General features: G+C 34.3%; 2 protein-coding genes and 1 long non-coding RNA gene across 3 annotated transcripts; 1 reads left to right on the top strand and 2 right to left on the bottom strand.

Annotated features, from left to right (window-relative positions):
* The first annotated feature begins 477 nt into the window (after positions 1-477).
* On the top strand, positions 478-16,393 carry LOC123676384. The gene is made up of 3 exons (XM_045612260.1): positions 478-607; positions 800-873; positions 16,125-16,393. Exons 1-3 carry the CDS (start codon positions 536-538, stop codon positions 16,312-16,314), a joined length of 336 nt encoding a protein of 111 aa, XP_045468216.1. The 5' UTR covers positions 478-535; the 3' UTR covers positions 16,315-16,393.
* Positions 8,369-9,080, bottom strand: LOC123676385. The gene is made up of 2 exons (XR_006746929.1): positions 8,595-9,080; positions 8,369-8,542 (listed from the first exon to the last, which is right to left on the bottom strand). It is a non-coding gene; the product is annotated as an uncharacterized LOC123676385 (long non-coding RNA).
* A 2,824-nt stretch (positions 16,394-19,217) lies between the features above and the next one.
* LOC123676141 (splicing factor ESS-2 homolog) lies at positions 19,218-22,272 on the bottom strand. Its single transcript, XM_045611864.1, has 6 exons — positions 22,003-22,272; positions 21,684-21,837; positions 21,122-21,563; positions 20,803-21,060; positions 20,197-20,331; positions 19,218-19,519 (listed from the first exon to the last, which is right to left on the bottom strand). Exons 1-6 carry the CDS (start codon positions 22,147-22,149, stop codon positions 19,237-19,239), a joined length of 1,419 nt encoding a protein of 472 aa, XP_045467820.1. The 5' UTR covers positions 22,150-22,272; the 3' UTR covers positions 19,218-19,236.
* Positions 22,273-22,946: the final 674 nt, after the last annotated feature.

Here is a 22,946-nt window from a genome sequence, read left to right as displayed (position 1 = left end):
GGTGAGTTTCTATACAAATATTTCAATAGAAGATTCCTGAGGTCGAATAAAACTCTTTTTCTCTACCATTTTTTTCTATTCGGCTCGGTTGAGAAGATATATCCTGTTGAAAATTCATAAAAAAATGTAATTTTCAGTTATATCTCGCAAATGTTTGTATCGAAAGAGATGATTATCGAAATTTAGGTTTTCCTTGATGTGATTAATCTTCTGTGGGCTCTAGGAATTTCATCAAGAAGATTTTTCAGCAACATTCCTTCATTTAATTTTTTCAATAAACGATATTTCCGAAAAAGAAACCTTCTAATTCAGAGGATATCATTAATTGACGCTCTATTTGCGTTGTTCTTCTTGAAATACCTGATGAAACAATAAATAATGGATGCATCTTTCGGACGAGTTTACTTTTCGTTCAATAATATTTGAGAACTTTGACATTGAATCCAGAAATATTTTGTAAACAATCCTGGGTCATATCAAGTACCTAACAATTAATATCCATAGGTATTGTTGAGTGAAAGAATGCTTACAGACCATGTCTCGTTTCAGTTGCAACAGTTTAACTCGAATTACCGTTTTCTTGTGCTTCTTGGGAATTGTTATTCAGGTTAGTGCTTATGGATTAGGTACCTAATACTCTACAGATTCATTCAAACAAATTTATAATTGTTTATTTGAATTAATAAATGATATTTCGATACGTGAAGGGTTCAGAAAATAATTAGGTAGTGTGTGGATTAGACACAATTATTCCACGTGGCAAAATATTTTTTCTTAAGTACAGCATTGTTTAATTCAGGTTTCAAGAGCGACAACTGATTTGGATGATGAGGATGACAAAATATTTCTCAACCAGAATAAACCATTCAGAAGGTGAGATATATTGAAATTGTTATACAATAACTCCTTGCTTAGTATAGAAAAAAAAATTTTCATGAGTTTGGCTGAATAGAAAGTTATAGGATTATTTTTTATGTGATTAAAATTTCCCGAGTACATTATGATTTCAATTCTTCATTCAATTCATCAAGTCTTTAAGCGTTATTTATTCATTTCTTCAGATTGGATTAGACACAGGCCGCCGTCAGACATTTTAGCGCCCCGGCAAAATAAAATTTGCCTAATTTATCTCAATTTTCTTTTGGAGGAGCCTCTATCAATCCTCTCAGCATCTTTCCAATTTCATATGAAATCGTCTTTGTTAACTTGAAATCACCTTGTCAAATTTAGTCAAAAGGACGTTTTATCGATTTCATCAAAAATCGTCCTCAATGTTTAAAATGAAGATGAATGTTCTTGAAGGTGCACTTTAGAACCTATATTTAATACAATGAGAGCGCTTATTCGATTGAAACAAAATTGGCTTGGCCAATGTTATTGTTTTACTACGAAAAAGTATTTTAACTAAGAAAACATTTTTATGTCAAAAAGTATGTCTCGTTTTTTAATTGATTTTGAGTTCCTTTGATTCGGCGCCCTGACTAAATGTCCGGTTTGCCGGTTTGATAAGACAAAATAGTTTTTCTTTTCTACAAAATTTTGTTACGTTATTTTTCTCAACAAGTGAATTATTTTCAAATATTCTCTAGATGTAACATAAATAAGGTAAAATGAAGCTCGCGGCTTAGCTCTAGTGGAGAAGGGGTGGATTCTATAATTTTTTTCTTAATTTAAAATGAACAGCTCAATAAATAGGGAGGGCGCCAGATAGTTTTAATAATATCAATCGAATATAAACAAGATTCCTACTTTTCTGTAAAATTTCCAAAACTACCAAATTACTAAGTACTTGAAGAGAAAAGCGTTATATTTATGATATGAAATGTAATTAATGAATTTGAATTGAGTGCACTTAAGTATGAACAATAATTTAAAAGAATGAATGCCGGCTTTCATTTACAGAGAATTTCACAGATAATGGTATTCAGATAATGGTATTCACAATAAAATAATAAACTGTAGGATTTTAGTTAAATTTCAGAGTCTATATATGGTCCAATATGGTTATTCAATATATTCAAAATAAATGATTAATTTTGGTAACTTTCTCTAATGAAAATAAAAGGGTTGTACTCATCCAGAGGGAGAAGTCCAGTTGATGGAAATGTTGAATTCGGTTCGCTCCCAACCGGTTAGAAGTTATTCCAACCCTCAGTATAAGGCAATGGGGGTGCCTATGTCCAAGGGATGTCTTTGCATCAACCAACACGCCAATAATTCAGGTTGATCCACTTATATATCGAATCAGTAAAATATTCAGAAGAATTGAAAGAATTGAAAGCCTGCAATTAAAACTCATGAAGACAATCATTTGAAATTCGTACTTTACATTACCTAAGATGGAGGGCGGCTTTTATAGAAATTTCTATCAGAGTATGTAGAATTTTTATCCCGTACAAGACGGAAATTCTGCTTGATTCCAAAACGTGATATAAATATCCAAAATAATCAGCAAAATTATGATATTATCTGCAATTTTCCAAATAATCCAACTCAAATGGTCGAAGACAGAAAATCTTTATTTGGATTAGCTGAGATGCTCTACACTCGAGAAATACGGAAAAAATGACTTCCAATTGATGTATCTATATTTCACAGATGGGATTCAAAACAAGTTTTTGCGACTTGACAATTTGACGAGAAAAGATGTTATATTGGTTGCCTATACTTGAGGAGCGGGAAATGATATATTTATTTGAAATGACCACCCCAACACAATTCAATACCAGAATCGCGAACAAGACAAAAACAATTAGAAAGTGTACCTGACGATTCCACTTCAGCGGTACATTCATTCTCCAAGCAGAAATAATATTAAAATAAAAATGATAAAAAGAAAAAAAACGTTACAACTCCCCCCCAGGTAAAATGAAGAGTTAAGCAAACTCTTCAACAGATCCTTCCTTCAGATCATTCACGTGCCATATTCCACAAGACTTACTCGAATCATCCTCCAGTTCATAAGACCAACGACCAAGCTTAGATTTTACCCTAAATGGACCGACATATCGAGGGCTCAATTTAGCAGAAAAAAATTTAGACTTATTTGATAGAGCATGATTTTTATGCCAGACGATGTCACCAACATTATATTCTACGGGACGTCTTCGAAGATTATATCTTCCCTCGGAAGCTCTATAAGCTCTTTCCAATTTTTCTTTAACTTTATTGTATAAATGTAAAAAGTTACCAGACCTATTCAAATCGACGTTATCACGGACCACATTGATATTTTTATCAGGAATCGTTATATCATGAAGATCTCCACGAATAATATGTTCACGCCCAAAATTTATAAAATACGGAGTGAATCCTGTGACTTCATGGACTAATGTGCGAATGGCACAACTTGCAGACGGAAGGAATAAATCCCATTTCCTATGATTTTCTTGTACATAACAAGATAGAGTAGTCTTAACAACCCTATTAACTCTCTCTACAGGATTATGTTGGGGGTGGTAAAGAGCATTGAACAACATTTTCACCTTATATTTATTGCACAAGTCGGTAAAGTGTTTTCCCCTGAATTGAGTACCATTATCAGCTATGATATACTTTGGCACACCAAATAAAAGGAATACATCATTTTCCAAATGCTCGCATATCTTCAATGCGTTCGCCGATCTTAGCGGAAAAGTTAAGACAAACTTTGAGAAGTAATCAGAGATCACAAATATAAAACTATAACCCTTCGTAGATCGCGGAAGAGGTCCCATCAAATCGATACTAAGCATCTGAAAAGGTTTCGTTATAGTTGGTCGACTACCCAATAAACCTGTTGGACTTTTTTGAACTGATTTATGACCTATACATATCTTACACTTCTTAACAAAACAACTAACGTCAGAACGCATTTTAGGCCAAAAATATCTTTCACAAATTTTCTTATATGTTTTGAAAACACCAGGATGGCCACTTGTCGGAACACAGTGAATGGCATGAATAACAGACGAACGATTTTCTTTGGGTACAACAAGTTTCCAATTCAAATCATCACCTGACAACACAGAAAAATCACACTTAACATATTTAAATATTTTATCATTTTCTACTCTCCATTGTGGAAAGTTTAAAGGACTATCAAGAATTTTTGATCTCATTGATAAATACCACTTATCTTTAACGGTATTAATATCAAAATCAGAATGATCTTCCTCAGGAGTAATACTATCTATTACCGGGACAGAACGAGATAGAAGATCAGGAACAACATGATCCTTGCCCTTACGATGTATAATCTTGAAATCAAATTGCTGTAAGCGAACAGCCCATCTACACAGTCTCCCATTCGGTTCTTTTAAGTTGTGCAACCAAATTAACGAATGATGGTCGGTCACAACAGTAAATGACGTACCTTCCAAGTACGGCCTGAGCTTTTCCAATGCCCATACAACGCATAAGAGTTCTTTCTCTGTTGTGGAATATGCACGTTCCTGTTTGGTCAGTGATCGACTAAGGTAACAAATGACCCTTTCACCTTGATCAGACTCCTGGGAGAGAACGGCACCAAGACCATAGTTACTTGCATCAGTCTGCACAATAAATGGCAAGCTGAAATCAGGACACTGTAATAATGGAGCACTAATAAGATATTCCTTCACAGAATGGAAGCTGGCTTCACATTCTGAATTCCAATTCCACTTGGAATTTTTACGCAGCAGCTGACAAAGAGGATTTATTCGGGCAGAAAAATCGGGAATAAACCTCCTATACCAAGAAGCCATGCCAATAAATGACCGAACTTCTTTAACACAAGAAGGTCGAGGAATCCTTAAAATAGCTTCAACCTTCTCAGGATCCACTCTGAGACCGAATTTATCCACAACATACCCTAAATAGCGAAGTTCAGACCTACAAAACTTACATTTTTCTTTATTAACTGTAAGTCCAGCGTCAAATAGTCTCGAAAATATTTTTTCAAGGATTTCCATGTGCTTCTCGAAGGAGTCAGAAATTATAATGATATCATCGAGGTATACGAAAGCATACGGTTCCAAATCAGGACCAATCACCCGATCAATAAACCTCTACCAAGCAGCAGGTGCATTCTTTAAACCAAATGGAACGCGTTTAAATTGATACAATCCTCTATTAGGAATCGTGAAAGCTGTATATTCCTTAGAAGATTCTTTCATAGGAATCTGCCAGTAAGCTGACTTTATATCGATGGAGGAGAGATATTTTGCTCCCTTGAGGTTGTCCAAAATCGCAGAAACAAAATGTAAAGGATAGGCATCTGGTTTCGTAACTTTATTCAATTTCCGGTAGTCCACACAAAACCGATATCCACCTTCTTTTTTGCGGACTAATAATATTGGCGATGACCACGGACTACGAGATTCCTCAACAATACCCAAATCAATCATTTTCTGAAGTTCAGAATCAATATGCTGTTGAACAACATGAGAGACGGGATAATACCGTTGCTTTATAGGAGGAGAATCCGTTTGTATCTCAAATTCCGTGAGATGTGTACATCCCAACCGATCACCTTGCAATTCAAACTTTTTATTTATAAATTTATCCAAAGTATCACGTTGTGCGTCAGATAAATCATTACTATCGGTGATTTGACTTTCGGATTTATTCTGCACATTTATTTCATCACAAGAAAACTCCCAACAATCCCGATTCAAGTTTGGTACTATCTCCATCGATTTCCAAAAATCTAACCCTAATATTAATGAATGTTTCAGCGATGGAACGATCAAAACGTTCACAAGTTTAATTTTACCCATAAGCTCCATGGGAACACAGACCGACCCAAGACTTTCACAGACATTTCCATTTGCCACACTACAATTCGGTGCGTCCTCACTATTCAAATTGATTCCAAAAGGCTTCAATAATTCCCAACTATCATTTCCCATGATAGTCCTAGTAGCACCTGAGTCTAGCAAACCAAGAAATTCTCTTCCGAAAACTTTAACCTTAAGGTAAGGTCTTTCATCATGACCGGAGTGAGAAATTATAAAATCCAATAAAACTTTTTGTTCTGAAGTGATATGAGAAGTTTGATCGAAACTAATGTGTTCTTTGGTAGAAGCATAATGATCATCAGGGTTCTGCCGTCTGCCTTAATTGTTTTCCGACATCGCAGTGGTACGTGAACATGTTTTACAATCTCGAACAGTAACACCAGGAAAACCGCATTTATAACAATGTTTGGTTTTGGTCGCTCTACAAACCCGAGATGTATGACCGAGCTTCCTACAATTCCAACATGTAACCGATGATACCTGTGAACCCATATGACTAGACGACGAAGATGCCCCAACATATGCTAAATCTGGTTCAAGATCAGTTTTTCGACGTAAAGGCTTCGAGAAATTTTCTACAGAATGTTTCTTTATTTCTAATTCCGAACAAAGATCAATGAGATGATCTAAGGAATCCACCTCAATTAATCCAAGATGGAGCTGGAAGAAGGGAAGTATATTCCGCAAAACTAAGCGAAGCTGTACAGATTCAGGAACATTATACGATAGGCGCGAAAATAGAGTTGTCATACAAGCCACATAAATACCGATGTTTTCATTTCCTCCCTGTGTGCGTTTCTTGATTTCTTCAAATAACCGATCGTCATAGTCGTGCGGAAGGAACTGTTTCTTTAAGGCCATCCCGATATCATTCCAATTATTGAATTTCTTTTTATTTGCTCTAAACCAAGTTAAAGCTGAACCACGAAAAAGGTCAAAAGCCGATTCAAAAAGTTCTTGTTCTCCAATATGTCTAGAAACTGATAGTTCGTCAACACGTTCAAGAAAAGCTAATACCGACATATCTCTACTATCTCCAGAAAATTGGAGGTTCCATTTAGTAATAGGAATCGATTTTGGATGTAATGCGCTAAACTCAGTTGGATGTGACGTTTTGTTTTTAGGTGTCGAATTACAAATATTACCATGTGCTGCTGTTTCTTCTTCAGAAGATAAATCGTCTTCCAAATCAATATTGAAAAAACTCGGATTCAATATGCTCGCTTCTTGAAATTTTAAGTTTTTAATACGAAATTTCAACTTAGGCATCAATGTTAACGCTTGAGAAAGGAGACTACTTCTAAGTTTAATTTTATCCGACTCAGTTGGATTAGTCCTATCTATTCTTTTCATAACGTGAGCTATTTTTGATGAAATTTTCTTATACGCCGTGGTCTTATCATCACCTTCGAAAATTTCAATCGAAGAAACTATTTCCTTTATTTTATCCTCAACAATTTTAAACTCCTCATCACAATTCAACGCATAAGCAGGGTAAGTTAATGACTGACCTGACCGTTCTAATTTCAAAACATTCCTAAGACAACTTCGCATCTTGTCCACTGTACCCACATCTTCAAAACCTCTTATTTTCAACTCATACTCAAGCTCATCTTTCGATAGCCTATTACATTCCCACTGCAAATCCATATCGATACAACTTGAATGAAAACACAAAAAAAAGAGAAAATTGCACTAAACCAATTGAGAAAATTGAACCTATAGCCCAAATTATTAACTAAATCAAATGAAGTCAGGACTTCAGGAACAAAAAATGAAAAAAATATCGAAAATATTCCGAAGAATTTCGAAACAACTTTATTGGCGTGTAGTGTATGCAAACCAAGAATTGACCGAATATGAAATCAGAATACACAAAAACCCGTTGTAATGGAAGCGATAATGAATCTAACCAAATGTTAGCAGCAAAAAAAAAAGAAGTAAACAAATCTAATCTGCACTAAATGAAGTTTTTCAATAATCAATTAAGTTAAACTAAGGTATATTTTTGGAATAAAATTCAGAACTAATTTATCAAGAGGAATTATGGACCATATATTCAAAAAAAAAAGGGGGCCTCACACGTTGCGGTGCCAATTATTTATGTTACGTTATTTTTCTCAACAAGTGAATTATTTTCAAATATTCTCTAGATGTAACATAAATAAGGTAAAATGAAGCTCGCGGCTTAGCTCTAGTGGAGAAGGGGTGGATTCTATAATTTTTTTCTTAATTTAAAATGAACATCAATCGAATATAAACAAGATTCCTACTTTTCTGTAAAATTTCCAAAACTACCAAATTACTAAGTACTTGAAGAGAAAAGCGTTATATTTATGATATGAAATGTAATTAATGAATTTGAATTGAGTGCACTTAAGTATGAACAATAATTTAAAAGAATGAATGCCGGCTTTCATTTACAGAGAATTTCACAGATAATGGTATTCACAATAAAATAATAAACTGTAGGATTTTAGTTAAATTTCAGAGTCTATATATGGTCCAATATGGTTATTCAATATATTCAAAATAAATGATTAATTTTGGTAACTTTCTCTAATGAAAATAAAAGGGTTGTACTCATCCAGAGGGAGAAGTCCAGTTGATGGAAATGTTGAATTCGGTTCGCTCCCAACCGGTTAGAAGTTATTCCAACCCTCAGTATAAGGCAATGGGGGTGCCTATGTCCAAGGGATGTCTTTGCATCAACCAACACGCCAATAATTCAGGTTGATCCACTTATATATCGAATCAGTAAAATATTCAGAAGAATTGAAAGCCTGCAATTAAAACTCATGAAGACAATCATTTGAAATTCGTACTTTACATTACCTAAGATGGAGGGCGGCTTTTATAGAAATTTCTATCAGAGTATGTAGAATTTTTATCCCGTACAAGACGGAAATTCTGCTTGATTCCAAAACGTGATATAAATATCCAAAATAATCAGCAAAATTATGATATTATCTGCAATTTTCCAAATAATCCAACTCAAATGGTCGAAGACAGAAAATCTTTATTTGGATTAGCTGAGATGCTCTACACTCGAGAAATACGGAAAAAATGACTTCCAATTGATGTATCTATATTTCACAGATGGGATTCAAAACAAGTTTTTGCGACTTGACAATTTGACGAGAAAAGATGTTATATTGGTTGCCTATACTTGAGGAGCGGGAAATGATATATTTATTTGAAATGACCACCCCAACACAATTCAATACCAGAATCGCGAACAAGACAAAAACAATTAGAAAGTGTACCTGACGATTCCACTTCAGCGGTACATTCATTCTCCAAGCAGAAATAATATTAAAATAAAAATGATAAAAAGAAAAAAAACGTTTTTTTCTGATCGAACCAATATTGAGCTATATCGCCTTAGTTACCATGTGTCATAACACACTCATATTTCCCAAGGGAAATATGAAACGTCAGTTCATATTTCCCTAGGGAAATATGAAACTATTTCTTTATTTAGTAACAAAATGGAAACTGCAATTGTTGAAATTTCCACTAAAAGTATTTCCACCAGATACAAAGGAAGAAGAAATATCTTGTTCATAATTATTCGACGACGAGACTACAGTTTTCTTGAGAACATTCCTTGCAGCAGCAGTCTCGGACGATTCTCCCAAAACGGTCTTCAAAGATTGTGATGCTGCAGATGGCTCACCCTCCACACCTGCTATCATCTTCGCTACCTTATTTTTGTGCAGCATACTGTCCGCCAGATAGCCTTCTGCAACAGACGAACTTTTCCAACCACCATGTCTCTTGAGTGTTGTCATTGAGGCTCCCGCATCGGCAACCAATGTCGCGGATGTTCGTCTTCCACAATGACCTGTATAGGTTTTCGGATTATCTAAACCCAACCATTCAGCAACCTTACTCGGAATTTTTCCGAAGGTATTTTTGCCGACAGGCTGAAGAGTACACTTCTTATTCCTATAAGCTACGAAGAACCTAAGAACGCCTTGCGGGCGCAACGCTGAATACTCCCTCACCAAACGAGCAGCACCCAGATCTTCTTCATCAATTATAGTGAATATTCTGTTTATATCATTCTTAGTCTTTGAGACTTTGATTATGATTACCGAACCACGATCTTCGATATCTGAAGATAGCATATTCACCAACTCTCGTGTTCTGCAGGCGCCAAAGATTTCCATTATTAAAACAACCTTCAAAATTATGAATGTAAAAATCTTATCAACAGAGGAAATCAAAATGAAACTTTTACCTTATACATCAAAAAAACGTCATTAGGAGCTTCACTCAAGAATGTCTTGAGCTGCTCCCGGGACAACACTGATGATTTTTTAGGAACGTATCCTTTATTTTTGTTCTTAACAAATGCTTCGACTTCATCGAATAATTTGACATCAGTTTTTTCCTTCAAATGTAGCATTGATCTTAACATCGATAGTTTCGGCCATAACGTGTTTGGAGAATATTTCTGGGACTGGGGATCGAATGAATTAATCATACATCAAGAATAACAAGAATCAGAGCAACATACCAAATCTTGGAAATATGCTAACAAAATACTATCGCTCACACCGTCCACCAATTTTTTTCTTTTCCACTCCTGAAAGCATTCGTACTCTTTACTGTAGGCAGCTTGAGATTTGGCTGGAACCAAAGATTCACGGGCCTTTGCCGCTTGAGTTTCGACGTAGTTCGACATTTTTTCATTAATTTTATTTTTGACAAGACGTCAAAATGAAACCAGTCAACCAAGATTCTCAGAAACATGGCCCATAGCAACGTTAAAAATTTAATTATTACAAAAATATACAATCTAATAATAATTTTTCCTTATCAGATTGTTTCAATCAGAAAAAAACTATTGATTACACCACGGGAAATATGAATACATTTCCCTCGGTTGTCTATACATCCCTCGGGCTCCGCCCTCGGGATGTAACTTTGACAACCTCGGGAAATATACTATTCATATTTCCCTAGTTGTAATAATAGCTATACAATTTATTATTAATGGCTTTTCAAATCAGGATTATTAATGCGTCATTGCAAGGGATTTTCATACAAAATTTCATGGAGATATTTTAATAGGATAGAGATTAGCTTCAGGCGATGAACGGACAAATAATTTCATTCGATGTTTGGATTTCTTGGTCAATTCCGAAAAGTTGCTATTGGAAATGAAGCAAAAATCACTTGATTTGAGATGTCGAAAACTACGAAAACTAATAAAACACATATACACTGTCTCCGTGAAGTATGGAACAAATTCTTTTCTAGCTAAACAGACCATTTTAAGAAATAATCCTGAAACAATTCGATTTTTTAATTTAATTTACCGTATTTATATATAATAATTCAATATACAGGGTGAATTACTTTCGAGTAATGATGTCACCGTCTTTTTTTTTTTAAATGGAACACACCATTTTGTCTCAATTTTCCGAATACTCTAGCTGAGCTGATTCCAAAAATGTGTCACATGTTGGTTCCAATTGGTACAGGGTGAACAAAAATAATGAATTAAATCTAAGCAATAATTAAAACATTCACGAATACCAAAAATAGACGACTATGTTTTCCTTTAAATTGATAAGAAATAAAATCTTTCATATTCTGTCTGCTAGACTACAGGTACATGTTTGGAAACAGCTCATTTTTATTTATCTAAAAGGGTGTTACTTTCGAACCAATTGCAGCTAGACAATAAGTATTTTTGATAAAATTGTTAATTTAACTAATGAAGAATGTTACTCGTTACTTTGTGAGCACACACAAAACTATTGTACCTATTCTTGTCCACCCTGTACCAATTGGAACATATGATACATTTTTGGAATCAGCTCAGCTAGTGTAATCTGAAAATTGAGACAAAATGGGGGTGTTTTATTTTAAAAAAAAATGACAGTGACGTCATACTCGAAAGTTATTCACCCTGTATATTAGATTATTATTTTAAAATACGGTAAATTAAAATGAAAAATCAACGTGTTTCAGGATTATTTCTTTAAATGGTCTGTTTATCTAAAAATGAATTCGTTCCATACTTTACGGACACAGTGTATGTATATTAGGTATCGTCTATAGTTCTTTACTGCCATATGCATATAGACGTAAAACTTTGCTTTCGCTGTTTTTTTCAGAAATTGGAGGCTTTAGTGTGAAAAAACTGGTTATACATTTATCATTCAAAGTATTGTCTATCGCTGGCATCTACTTTCTCACATCTTTCGAGCAGCGTACGAATTCCGAATTGAAAAAACTGGTCATCTTTTGAAGCAATTCACGAATCGATCCAATTTTTCACTACTTCATAAGCCCAGAAGTGCTGGTCAGACAGGCCGTGTGCCATTGATCGAAACAAGTGATAGTCTGAGGAAGTAACATCTGGAGAAAACGACGGGTGGGATAGGACTTCCCATTTCAACGTTTCCAAGTATGTCTTGACCACTATCGCAACATGAGGTCAAGCATTGTCATGCTTTGAAGTCACTTATCATGTCTCGCGTTGTATTGCGGCCATTTGTCTTTCAAAGCTCGGCTCAAACGCATTAATTTCGTTCCATGATGATCGCCTGTGGTTGTTTCAGTCAGTTTTAATAACTCATAATACACTACGGCGAGCTGATCCCTCCAAATACTGAGCATGACCTTAGAACCGTGAATATTCGATTTGGCCATCGACGTGGTAGAATGACTGTGATATCCCCATGGTGTTTTGCGCTTGAGGTTATCGTAATGAACCCATTTTTCGTCTCCAGTCAAAATGCGATGCAGAAATGCCTTCCGTCTTTGCCTAGCAAGCAGCTTTTCACAAGCAAACAAACGCCGTTCAACATCTCTCGGCTTCAACTCGTAAGGTACCCAATTTCCTTGTTTCTGAATCATTCCCATGACTTTCAGGCGTTTGAAATGGCATTGTTGCGTCACTTTCAATGCTCCCGCCAATTTTTGTTGCGTTTGACACGAATCTTGATCAAGCAATGTCTCCAATTCTGCATCTTCGAAAACCTTTTCTCTTTAACCGCCATGCTGGTCTTCGACGTCAAAATCACCTTTCTTGAAGCGTTGAAACCACTCTCGGAATTTTCTTTCACTTATAGCGGCCTTACCATAGGTATTTGAGAACATTCCATGAATAACTCAATTATGCAGACTTGCAGGCACAAATCGACTAATATTAGGATGGCGTTATGTTTTCGAATTGCTAAGATTATTGTATGCGATCTATGATCTATTTATATCGACTACCACTTACCGCTACAGCTATCCATTGCATAACGGCGGAAGCAAAGTTGTACACCTAATAATAAACTAAACACCTATAAAAAAAATGTTTTTAATAAATTATGTTATGTTAAGTTCCAAATTTCTAAGAAACAGTTTCCTCTAAATCTATGGATTGAAAACAAATATTCTGTATTTAGAATACAAAAAATTTGAGTACGACTCTGGTCGATATTTCATTCAAACACATGGGCGCCCGCAGAAATTTTTCTCAGGGGGGGCAAAATGAAAATTATTGAAAAATGATGAGGCGTCCATGATTGTCCTAGGCGATATTAGTATTCCGTTTCTTTCTATTTCTGTATTTATATTCATAAGTGGGGGGAGGGCTGTGCAAAATGAAAATTATGAAGTTTTCCACTTCAACATTTTTTTAAACGTCAACAACATGAGGTGATGTGGAATAATACGGCAACTCTTTTCGAAACGAATCACAGTCAATGTAACAATTTTTACACAAAATAAAATATAAAAAATATGGAGAACGGAATGAAATAATTATTATAATTGCTAATAAATAAAGAAAATTCAACGGATAATCACGAAATTAAAAATATATACATATACGCTCGATAAAACTATGTTTATAAAAATAATAAATTAATAATACTAAATCTTGAAATTCACACGCATGACGCAAACAATAAAGTTTAAAACTTGATACTAAAATATGATTCAAAATAACACAGAATTGCTCCAGATTGTGAAAACAACAAATAAGTATATTATCAAAATTACCAAATCATAAATTGCAAAAAACAACTCATAAAAACAATATTCTGAAGACAAAATACTTAATCGCTATACAACAGAGTATGCATATTTTATTCTAAACTAAAAACCAGTCTTCTTTTACTCTTACAAAATTCGTCTAATATTAAATTTGGAAAATTAGTAATATCCGATTTCGATGAATACTCAACAATGCTAAACCAACAAGTCGGTCTTGTCCGATTGTAGCTCTTATCCAGGTATTAATTCTTCGGAAAGTGCTGAAACTACACTCTATAGTACAAGTAGTACATGAAAATGTAAGGAGAATAATAAGGCATTCTTTGACAACAGGAGAAAATTTACATTGTCCGATAAGATCTTCAATTTTTATATTTTCATCCATTTGTGATTTAGATGAATACTCATTCCAAATGTTCAATTCACTTTCTTAATTTTCAATATTATACATATTGCCGACCTTAAAAGCGAAAGATTCGATATCTAGTAATTTTGAATTGTTTGGCAAAAAATTGAAAAAACATTACATGTTCTTTCGAGAATCTCGTTTCTAGGGCTGAAATCAAATTATCCAAATATGGGATGAATATAGACTTTTTGAAGTAATCTTCAACTAATCTGCTTCATAATTAGATCTGTACATTTGTCTACCGCAAATTCGTGGTTTTCCAATCTTTATATTGAGACTCTGAGCAATAGATGATGCTTTGGAAAAAAATTCTGTGAAGCATACATCATCTGAGCGATGTTTTCCACATATTTCTATGATTAAATTTATATGACGGTGAACATCTACAAAATTGATAGAAACACCTTGTAGTGTATTTGCTATTGGTTCCAATATATTTGAATATTTACTTGCTACTTTGCTACTGTCAAACAAACCACAAAAGTGAAAGAGTTTATTGCAACCCATAACTAAGCAGATCTTTTCGTTGTTGAAGAATTAATTGAAATTTCTCCAGATTTTATAGCAAAAAGAGTTTTGAATATAGTATTAAAGTTTTCAGCGAAAACTCGCAAAGATTTATATTTAGCTGACCAACGAGTTTCACAAAACAAAGGAATATTTGGAATCAGATTTCTTCCTAAAGTACTCTCTCAAAAAACGATTAGGCTATCCCTATAGAATTATAGATGCTCAAACCTGGAATTCGCCTTTTTTCTCAATGATGATATGACTATAATAAATGTTCCTCTTTGTAATACTTATGTATATTGAGAAAATAAAGTCATTATTATTATTAACGGTGCCAATGCTATTACGAATTTCAGTAATTTTACTGATGTCATTTATTACTAAATTCAACCTATGGAAGGCACAACAGAACTAAATTGCTTTCTTGTACTTATCTCTTATGATATTTTGAACCCTGAGAATTTCACCAGCCATTGTTGAGCATCCATCATAACAGTGTGCTACAAGTTTGTCCAAATTCAAACCAGATTTTTTTATAAACTCAAGGATTGATTGATTGAACTGCTCATGTCCAGAAATATTAGCAGACTCGTGAAATACATTACAGTAAAATACTTCAAAGAATTTGCTTCTTCTACAATATTTATCATTATTACATGCCCAACTATCGAAATGATCTCATTTTGAATTTTGTGAGAAGTATATTTCGAGTTACCAGCTGCGTTGAATAAATGGATCTCTAAATCTTTATCACCAGCGTCTACTCTGAATTTCGAAAGATCACTAAAATTGCCAGAGTTCTTGTTGCTCTCATGTATAGGCATATCGTGAGTTCCGCAGAAAAATATTGTTTTTATAATCTGTAAAATTTTTTTTCTATTTTATGCAACACTTTTTTCTTACCTTCATCTGTTAAAGACAATAGGAGAGTATATGTATATAAGATGGACTTATAAAAAAATTGACACGCATGGATGGCGTTCGGTTCCGCGATTTTTCTTCACCAAGAAGTGCTCAACGCGCCTAAAAATGTTTTCAATTCAAAAAATACCTCTTCAGATTATGGATATGCGTATTGTATATTATGGACCGGAAAATTGTTGTGAATCCATTACTTTCCTCTTTTCCTTGCCCTTTGGATTGAGAAAGTAATATTGAGGGTGTTGAGCTGAAAAATGAGGCAATCATAATCTCAGGGGGGGCCATGGCCCCCCCTGCGGGCGCCCATGTTCAAACATATAGTGAAATCGCAAAATAAACGCCTGAGATCTGAACGGAAATAATACAAGACGTTCAAACTCGAGTAAAAAGGACGATTGTTCTGAACTGTTTAGCAACAAAAATAATTTCGACGATTTCCATAAAAGGAAATTCTAAATGTAGCCATTCCTTGTAACTCATTGATTGTATGTATTCAAATACCTCATCATTTGTAGAAAATCAGCCAGGATGGCTTTCCTTGAAGAGAGTGACGATCCTATGTTCAAATTCCTCACCAAAATCCTCAATACGGCTCAATTGAGAACCAAAAATAGAATGGCGAGAGCTCAAAATGGAATAAAACAAACTCAAGACCTCAAGACTACAATTACGAATGAGCTAATGAAGAACCAATATTTCCAATAGAAGATTACCTATATATGAATAACAGACTGAAATTCCCTATCAAATACTTAGGGTTTAATTTTTTTTTTTTTTTGTTAATTATTGCATTAATTATATTTTATAATTTTTCATAAGTGTTTTTTTTGTGGTTTTAATTGTTCTAGAGAACAGAGTGATGCTCCTGTGAACACAATGAATAATTGAATAAGTCATCGAATTCTTTGATAGATAAATCTAATGATACTGATACCTATGTATTTATAACGTATTTTATTTGTATTACAATAACATTGTGATTTGTAAAGATAAGGGCTTAATAGGTCGATGACCATAGGGTGTTTCACGAATGATTGTACAGGCTTTCAGGGCAGATGTGGGACAATTCGGTGAGTATGAATCAGTCTTCGAAATATGTCCTAGCTATATTCGTTTAAGAGATAGGTACAGTCTGTTTTATGTATTTTATCAAAAGCTTTCAGTGACCAGTGTATAACAATTTTTATCACTTACCTAACTCTTGGCGAAGACTCAAGTTTTGAATGAATTTAAAAAAACAATTAAGATTATGTCAGTTAGTAAATGTTACTGTTCTGTTACCGAATACCTATTTTTCTGATTTTTGTGAATAATTTTCTAATTTGATTTGTTTTTCCTTCGACTTAAACTATACATTTTTGTCTGACAGGATGAAGTAAGTATTATTATTATTATTTCCGATCTCCGGAGGACCACTGCCTTTTTGACGAAGCACACCGTTCCATCTGACCACAAGTCTTATTTTGGTGGATGCGCCAAGATAGCCCTAATCGGGATTTATTCTATAGAACCGTCTTTCTCAAGTGGAGTCTGTCGATCGGGGTTTTTATTGTGAGTCAATTCTTATTTGAAACCACCAGGCAATACTCCTTATTTTGGGGAGAGGAGTCAATTATTTCTTATCTCCGTACTCCGGATCACCAGTCTGTTCTTTTAGTGAAACACTCTGTCCCATCTGACACGAGTCTCATTTTGGAGGATGCGCTGACATAAATACTCTAGGAACGGTGCCCAGGATAGATATTGATTTGATGATAATAATAATATACTTGATTTGCAAAAACAAATACAAAAATTTATAACGCTTTTCTTCACCAACAAATTTATAACCACAAAGTCCGAAGACTGTCCGTGTTAAAAATTATAAAACTGTGAACAGCTCTAGACCCAGAGAAAATCAACCAGTAACAAAAACTTAACTTTAAATTGAAAGAATTACCAAATCACCAGTCACATTCACGAATCCCACAACCAACAACACCACGAACCTCAGAATGCTGAATCCTGACGAGTGAAGTACCTATTTGCTATACAATACAATAAATAAATGAAGTAGTATAAATGTGTAAAGTCTATCTGAAATTGATGATTATAGAGTATGGAATTCATAAGTCTGTACCATTCAGTGTTGCCCTTCATAACCTATAACCCCTCCGAAGAAAAAACTATTTGTCAATCACAACGAATTTTCGACTACCTCTTAGTTATTGAATTTTCCCGCAGAGAACATTTTCTGGATTCAATACTGGTACCATTGCTGCTGGATTTTGTACCATTGTTGTTATTAATTAAATTGAAATTAATTGAATTTAAAAAAAGGGAAGTAAATTGTAGTCTGGATGTCTGGAATAATACAAACACACATGTTATATGTAGATACTTGAATAAACTGCTCCACATGAGGTTGTTGAACATTTCTTGAGGAATTTGGTTCTATAAACGGGGCAGAAGCTCTTTCAGATCATTTAAGGATTCTGGGGTAGGTTGATGATTATCTAATCTTCTTTGGAGCATATCCCATGCATGTTCTATGCAATTCAAATCTGGTGAGTGCGGACGTATTGGTAAATGTGAAATAACAAGCTCCTCGCGCGCCTTTTCAACTTTGGCTACACGGTGTAGTCTAGTGTTATCGTCTAGAGATGGAAAAGTTTCACCAATAGCAGCGTGCAAATTTGGCACAATATTGTCAATGGCATGCTCCCTATAGTTTAAGGCGGTCATATTCCCAGGACAAATTTGTAGATCTGTGCGCCCGTTGAAACATATCCCGGCCCATACCATAACACTACCCCCTCGGAATGCATAAACTTCTTGGACTTAGCGACGATTACGGGGTATACGTGGGATTGTCCATGCCCTTATTCTTCGAGAATCTGAAAATCAGCCATATCTGGATTCATCAGTGAAAAGGGCACTACGCCAATGATCGTTCCAATTGATATGTTGCCTTGCCCATTCCAGTCTTAGACGCTTATGGTCACGTCTCAATGGAACAGATTCACCTCTCTCAAACATCGTCTGATGGTTTCGATGGAAACTTGGACCCCATCTGCATTTTGAAGAGTATTCCGTAGCATTCTTCAAGTAGGGTTTCTTCTAACCGAAACGGTGATGGAAACGATCCTGAGCAGGTTTTGTTTTTCGTCGCTGACCAAGCCTTGGTCTTTCCCTGAACCTATTCCAAAGTCGAGATATCACACTTTGGCTGGCTTGGAGCCTTTCCGCTACAACAACCTGAGGTAGGCCACCCTGTAGCATTCCGATAGCCCTATTAGCCTCACCGTTTGTTAATTTACGTCTTGCCATTTTCAGAAAACTTGTTTCAAATCGAAGCCATTGATAAACTGACTCCATTTCGAAAGAAGAACATTCATGAAGCATATGCAAAGAACCAAACTTCAGAAAAAAGGTGACCAGATTGACTTAATGTCTCATACTGATTTTTATTGGATCGATTCAAGTTGTTATTGAGTTTTAAATGATTTTACAGCAATTTTCTCGAAGATTAAATACTTTTCAAAATGATTGAATACGATATCCCTAACTCTTGTGGAGCTGTATATTTAACCTTCGCAAAGAGGTAGAGTCAATCAAACAAATATCAGTCTGATATAAATAAATTTATTAAAAAAAATCCGATGCTGTCAATCTCTTTGGCAACTGAATTTTCAATAGATCGTCTGTCAAATTTTCCTTCTTCTCTATAGTTCTACTAGTAGGCGTCTTGATCTTCGGGGTAACAATTCGTTGTGGGGTCTTCGCTCTCAATCCAGATGTTAATGAACTCACTCGTGGAGTTCTTTGAGGGGTATGCAATCCAATTTTCAAACTAGAAGTAGCTAATCTTCTTGCTGCAGGCGACATCGAAGCCAACATATCCAAAGATGAATTTGTTCTGGGTGAAGGACTGAAAGAAATTCGAATATTAATTTCAGTTTGTAGTTATGGTTTGAATTTTTTTTGTTATTCATCTGAACCAACAAATATTTGGATGAAGTAGGTATTGAACTAATGGTTTGGCCAGTTTGCATGCCTGATCACAATCCAATTGAGCATCTCTGGGACCAATTTCAAAGACATTCATGCTGATGTGCACTTGAGATCGACTGAATGCAGTCATTTCTTATTAGCCATTTAAAATTTGTTTATTATTCTTTAAATTTCTTTGTTCTTTTTAGATTTCTGATTGAACTTATATTTTATTGTTTATTTGTTATATTTTCACAACATTGTCCGAGGGGTTCTCTTTAAAAAAAAATGTATCTCCATTAAAAACAGAGATAATGTTGTGGTAAAAAATATAAAATTTCACTACAACTGCCATAGCTATTACACTTCACAGGGCTTTGCAAATTTCAGTAAACTTCGCCTCATTTTTGAACTCCGTATTTACTCAAAATCAATTTTCAATGAATTAATATTTGAAAAAAAAAAAACTTCAAAATAGAATGATCAGTTTAAAAGAAAGCTAACTTTTAGTGACCAGCTGATGAAGATCAAATTCTTCTGTGATAATATAATAAAGATAAGATGAAATCCACTGGCTACCTAATAAATAATTAAAATAAGAAATAAGTAACTTACCTTGCAATTCTTTTAGCAGCATCCATTGCTTTCCTTTTTTTGTCCTTATCTTTCCCAGAAGCTTTCTCTGCTAATTCTAATGCTAGTTGCTCTCGTCTTGTAGGTTCTGACATTGTGAAGGAAGGTCCAGGAGTCCTAAAAAAAATATTTCAGTATAAAAATGCTAAACATTTGGAGCAAAATTGGAGTATTGTAGGACAAGTTAAATGAGAAGATTCAGCTCAAAAGTATTAGAATTTTTTTAAGACTATTCATCATGAATACTAGTGTAATATTGTAATGCTTCTAGTATCTAGATGGCATTCTAATTACAGTTAATTAATAACTTATTGGCAGAACTGTTTTCTGTATCACAAATTTGACAGATGATAGATAACATAGTAACAGTAGAGTCACAAGTACCAACATAATAATGATATATAACTATGAAATCTGTACGACACTGAGATATTCCCGAAAGATTTTTATTTATTTATTTAGATATGGAAGAATGAACAGATTAGCCACGAATTAGAGGAAAATCTATCTATAGTTGAATGAATACCACGATATTCATTCAGAGTTGAGAAAAAGAAACTATCAAATATTTGATAACAACTAATTTACCTTCGAAGTGGAGTGTCCCCTCCGTCTAATCTGAAAGGTGTGCCTTCAATCATTCCCCAAGTCATAAGAGGACTTGCCATAGCATCGGGACACGGAGAAGGATCTTTAATGAAACTATATCCACCTATTCGAGGAGTCTCTTTATTCAATTCTTTACCATCTACACCTACCTTTCCATCCAGCGATTTAGCTTGTGTTTTGGCTATTTCAGATATTGCTTCCTTGTTCTGATTTTCATTGAAAGGATTTTCAATAAACCTAAAGAAATTAGAAGAACTGATTTATATAGAATACCAAAAAAATATATATAAATACCTACCTTGTATTTGTATAATTTATCTGAAGTCTATTTTCATTGATTTCTTTCTCCTTTTCATCTGTCATTGCGACTCCATCAGGAACATACATTATATAATTTCTATTTTTGTAACCCCAAGTATCTACATTGAATTTTTTTTCGGGCAACATTGCTTGTTTTTCTATTGAAGGCAATGCCAACATTTCTCTAAGTTTTTCTTCACTTTTTCCTTCTTCATTATAGAGAAAAGAATATTTTTCTTTATGTTTCTTATCTGATTCCTCCAATATATCCCTGAAACTGTCGTTATCCTCAGAATCATGAGAGTTTAAGAACTGATCAAGGCTCAATTTTGGACCATGTTTGGAATTGTTTGTAACTGAAGGCAACAATTCATCTGCATTTGGTATTTGTGGGGTATTATGAATGTTCGCAGGAGTTTCAAAAGTTGCAGGACTTGGAACTGAAATCAGTATTATTTGACCAGTTAATTATAGCAGTTTACTTTTCATTACACTACTTCCTAACCTGACACTTTCCTTCATTATATACTTATGAAAAAAGAAATATGTAAATAACTTACCTCTGATTGGTGGTGGTTTCTTTCCACTGTATTTAGTATATAATTCCCTCAATTTTGATATATCATTTCTTTCGACTGCATCTAAGTAATCGTTTTGAACCTTCATTTTTTCTAACGATGGAAAAAAATCTCTTTGAATTATTTTTCCGATTTCCTGAAAAAAGAAATCTAATTGGGATTTTGTTTTTGATAATAATAAAGATTCGCTTTAGCTTATTATATCTCAAACTAAATTGGTTATTGATTGAAATAATACAATATATAAAGGTACATTGATCTAAGGGATCATGTAGAAAAGGAGTCATTCAGTAGAACTCACTTGAACGTAATCATCTTCGTCCAAAATAATTTGTTTACGTTTTCTCTTCACAGGTATCTCTGGTTTTTTGAATTCTATCAAATCCTTATGTACATTTTTCATTTGTTCCAGTGCCAAACGTCCAGGTGAATCTTCGATTTCTGACATTCTAACCGTTAAACTATTGCAATATTTTTCGAATGATTAAATTGATAACAAAGATGAACTTCAATAAAATACTTAGGAAACAGATGATTTCTTCTGATTTTAAATGTCAACTCAAACGTCACACTGACGTCTCTTCTCTTGTAGGTTAGGACAATTCTGATAGTACACTGGAACTACTGATCATAGAATAGCATGATAATATAATACATTTTGACTACCTCAGTAGTATGGTAGACTGGGAGGTTGACTGTGGTGCCGAGGGTATCAATTTCCGCGAACTTTTACGAAAAAACGACATACGTGAGCGATCCCGTTAACAAAATAACTTTGACTAGAAAGAACTCGAAAAACGTCAATGAAAAACATGCCCTTGCCTACGAGCAGTTACCCATATTCAATAGAAAACACATTAGCTACAAAAATAGCTAACATGTAGCTATTTACTACTGTAATTATTGTTGTTTTTGATGTTGTTATTGTTGATGTTATTTTTTATATCTCATTTTATATATTGTTGATACTGCTTGAGCCCAGGATACTGGGAAACAATGAAAACAGGTTTTTCTCTACATTTTCCTGTGAATACTTTGAATTTTAGTGCTAACTTAAAACATAAAAAAAAACAAAACCTCTGAATATCTAAAGGCGTCCAGCCAAAATATTATTATTATTGTAGGTAAATCATGTATAGATGGGAACTACTAAAATATCAAACAACAAATGATGTAAACCATTATAACATGTACATATATTAAAATATAATAAAGACTATAAAAGCAAAGCAAAGCAAAAAGCCG

Source organism: Harmonia axyridis, chromosome 3 (assembly GCF_914767665.1).
Source record: "Harmonia axyridis chromosome 3, icHarAxyr1.1, whole genome shotgun sequence".
NCBI lineage: Eukaryota > Metazoa > Arthropoda > Insecta > Coleoptera > Coccinellidae > Harmonia > Harmonia axyridis.
This window is presented reverse-complemented; position numbering and strand designations above follow the sequence as displayed.

Coding starts and splice junctions, on each gene's coding strand:
- LOC123676384 (XM_045612260.1), top strand. CDS start 536: ATGTCTCGTTTCAGTTGCAACAGTTTAACTCGAATTACCGTTTTCTTG. Junction 608..799: donor TCTTGGGAATTGTTATTCAG/GTTAGTGCTTAT, acceptor TGTTTAATTCAG/GTTTCAAGAGCGACAACTGA. Junction 874..16,124: donor CAGAATAAACCATTCAGAAG/GTGAGATATATT, acceptor CATCATTTGTAG/AAAATCAGCCAGGATGGCTT.
- LOC123676141 (XM_045611864.1), bottom strand. CDS start 22,149: ATGTCAGAAATCGAAGATTCACCTGGACGTTTGGCACTGGAACAAATG. Junction 21,838..22,002: donor ACGAAGATGATTACGTTCAA/GTGAGTTCTACT, acceptor TTCTTTTTTCAG/GAAATCGGAAAAATAATTCA. Junction 21,061..21,121: donor ATAAATTATACAAATACAAG/GTAGGTATTTAT, acceptor TAATTTCTTTAG/GTTTATTGAAAATCCTTTCA.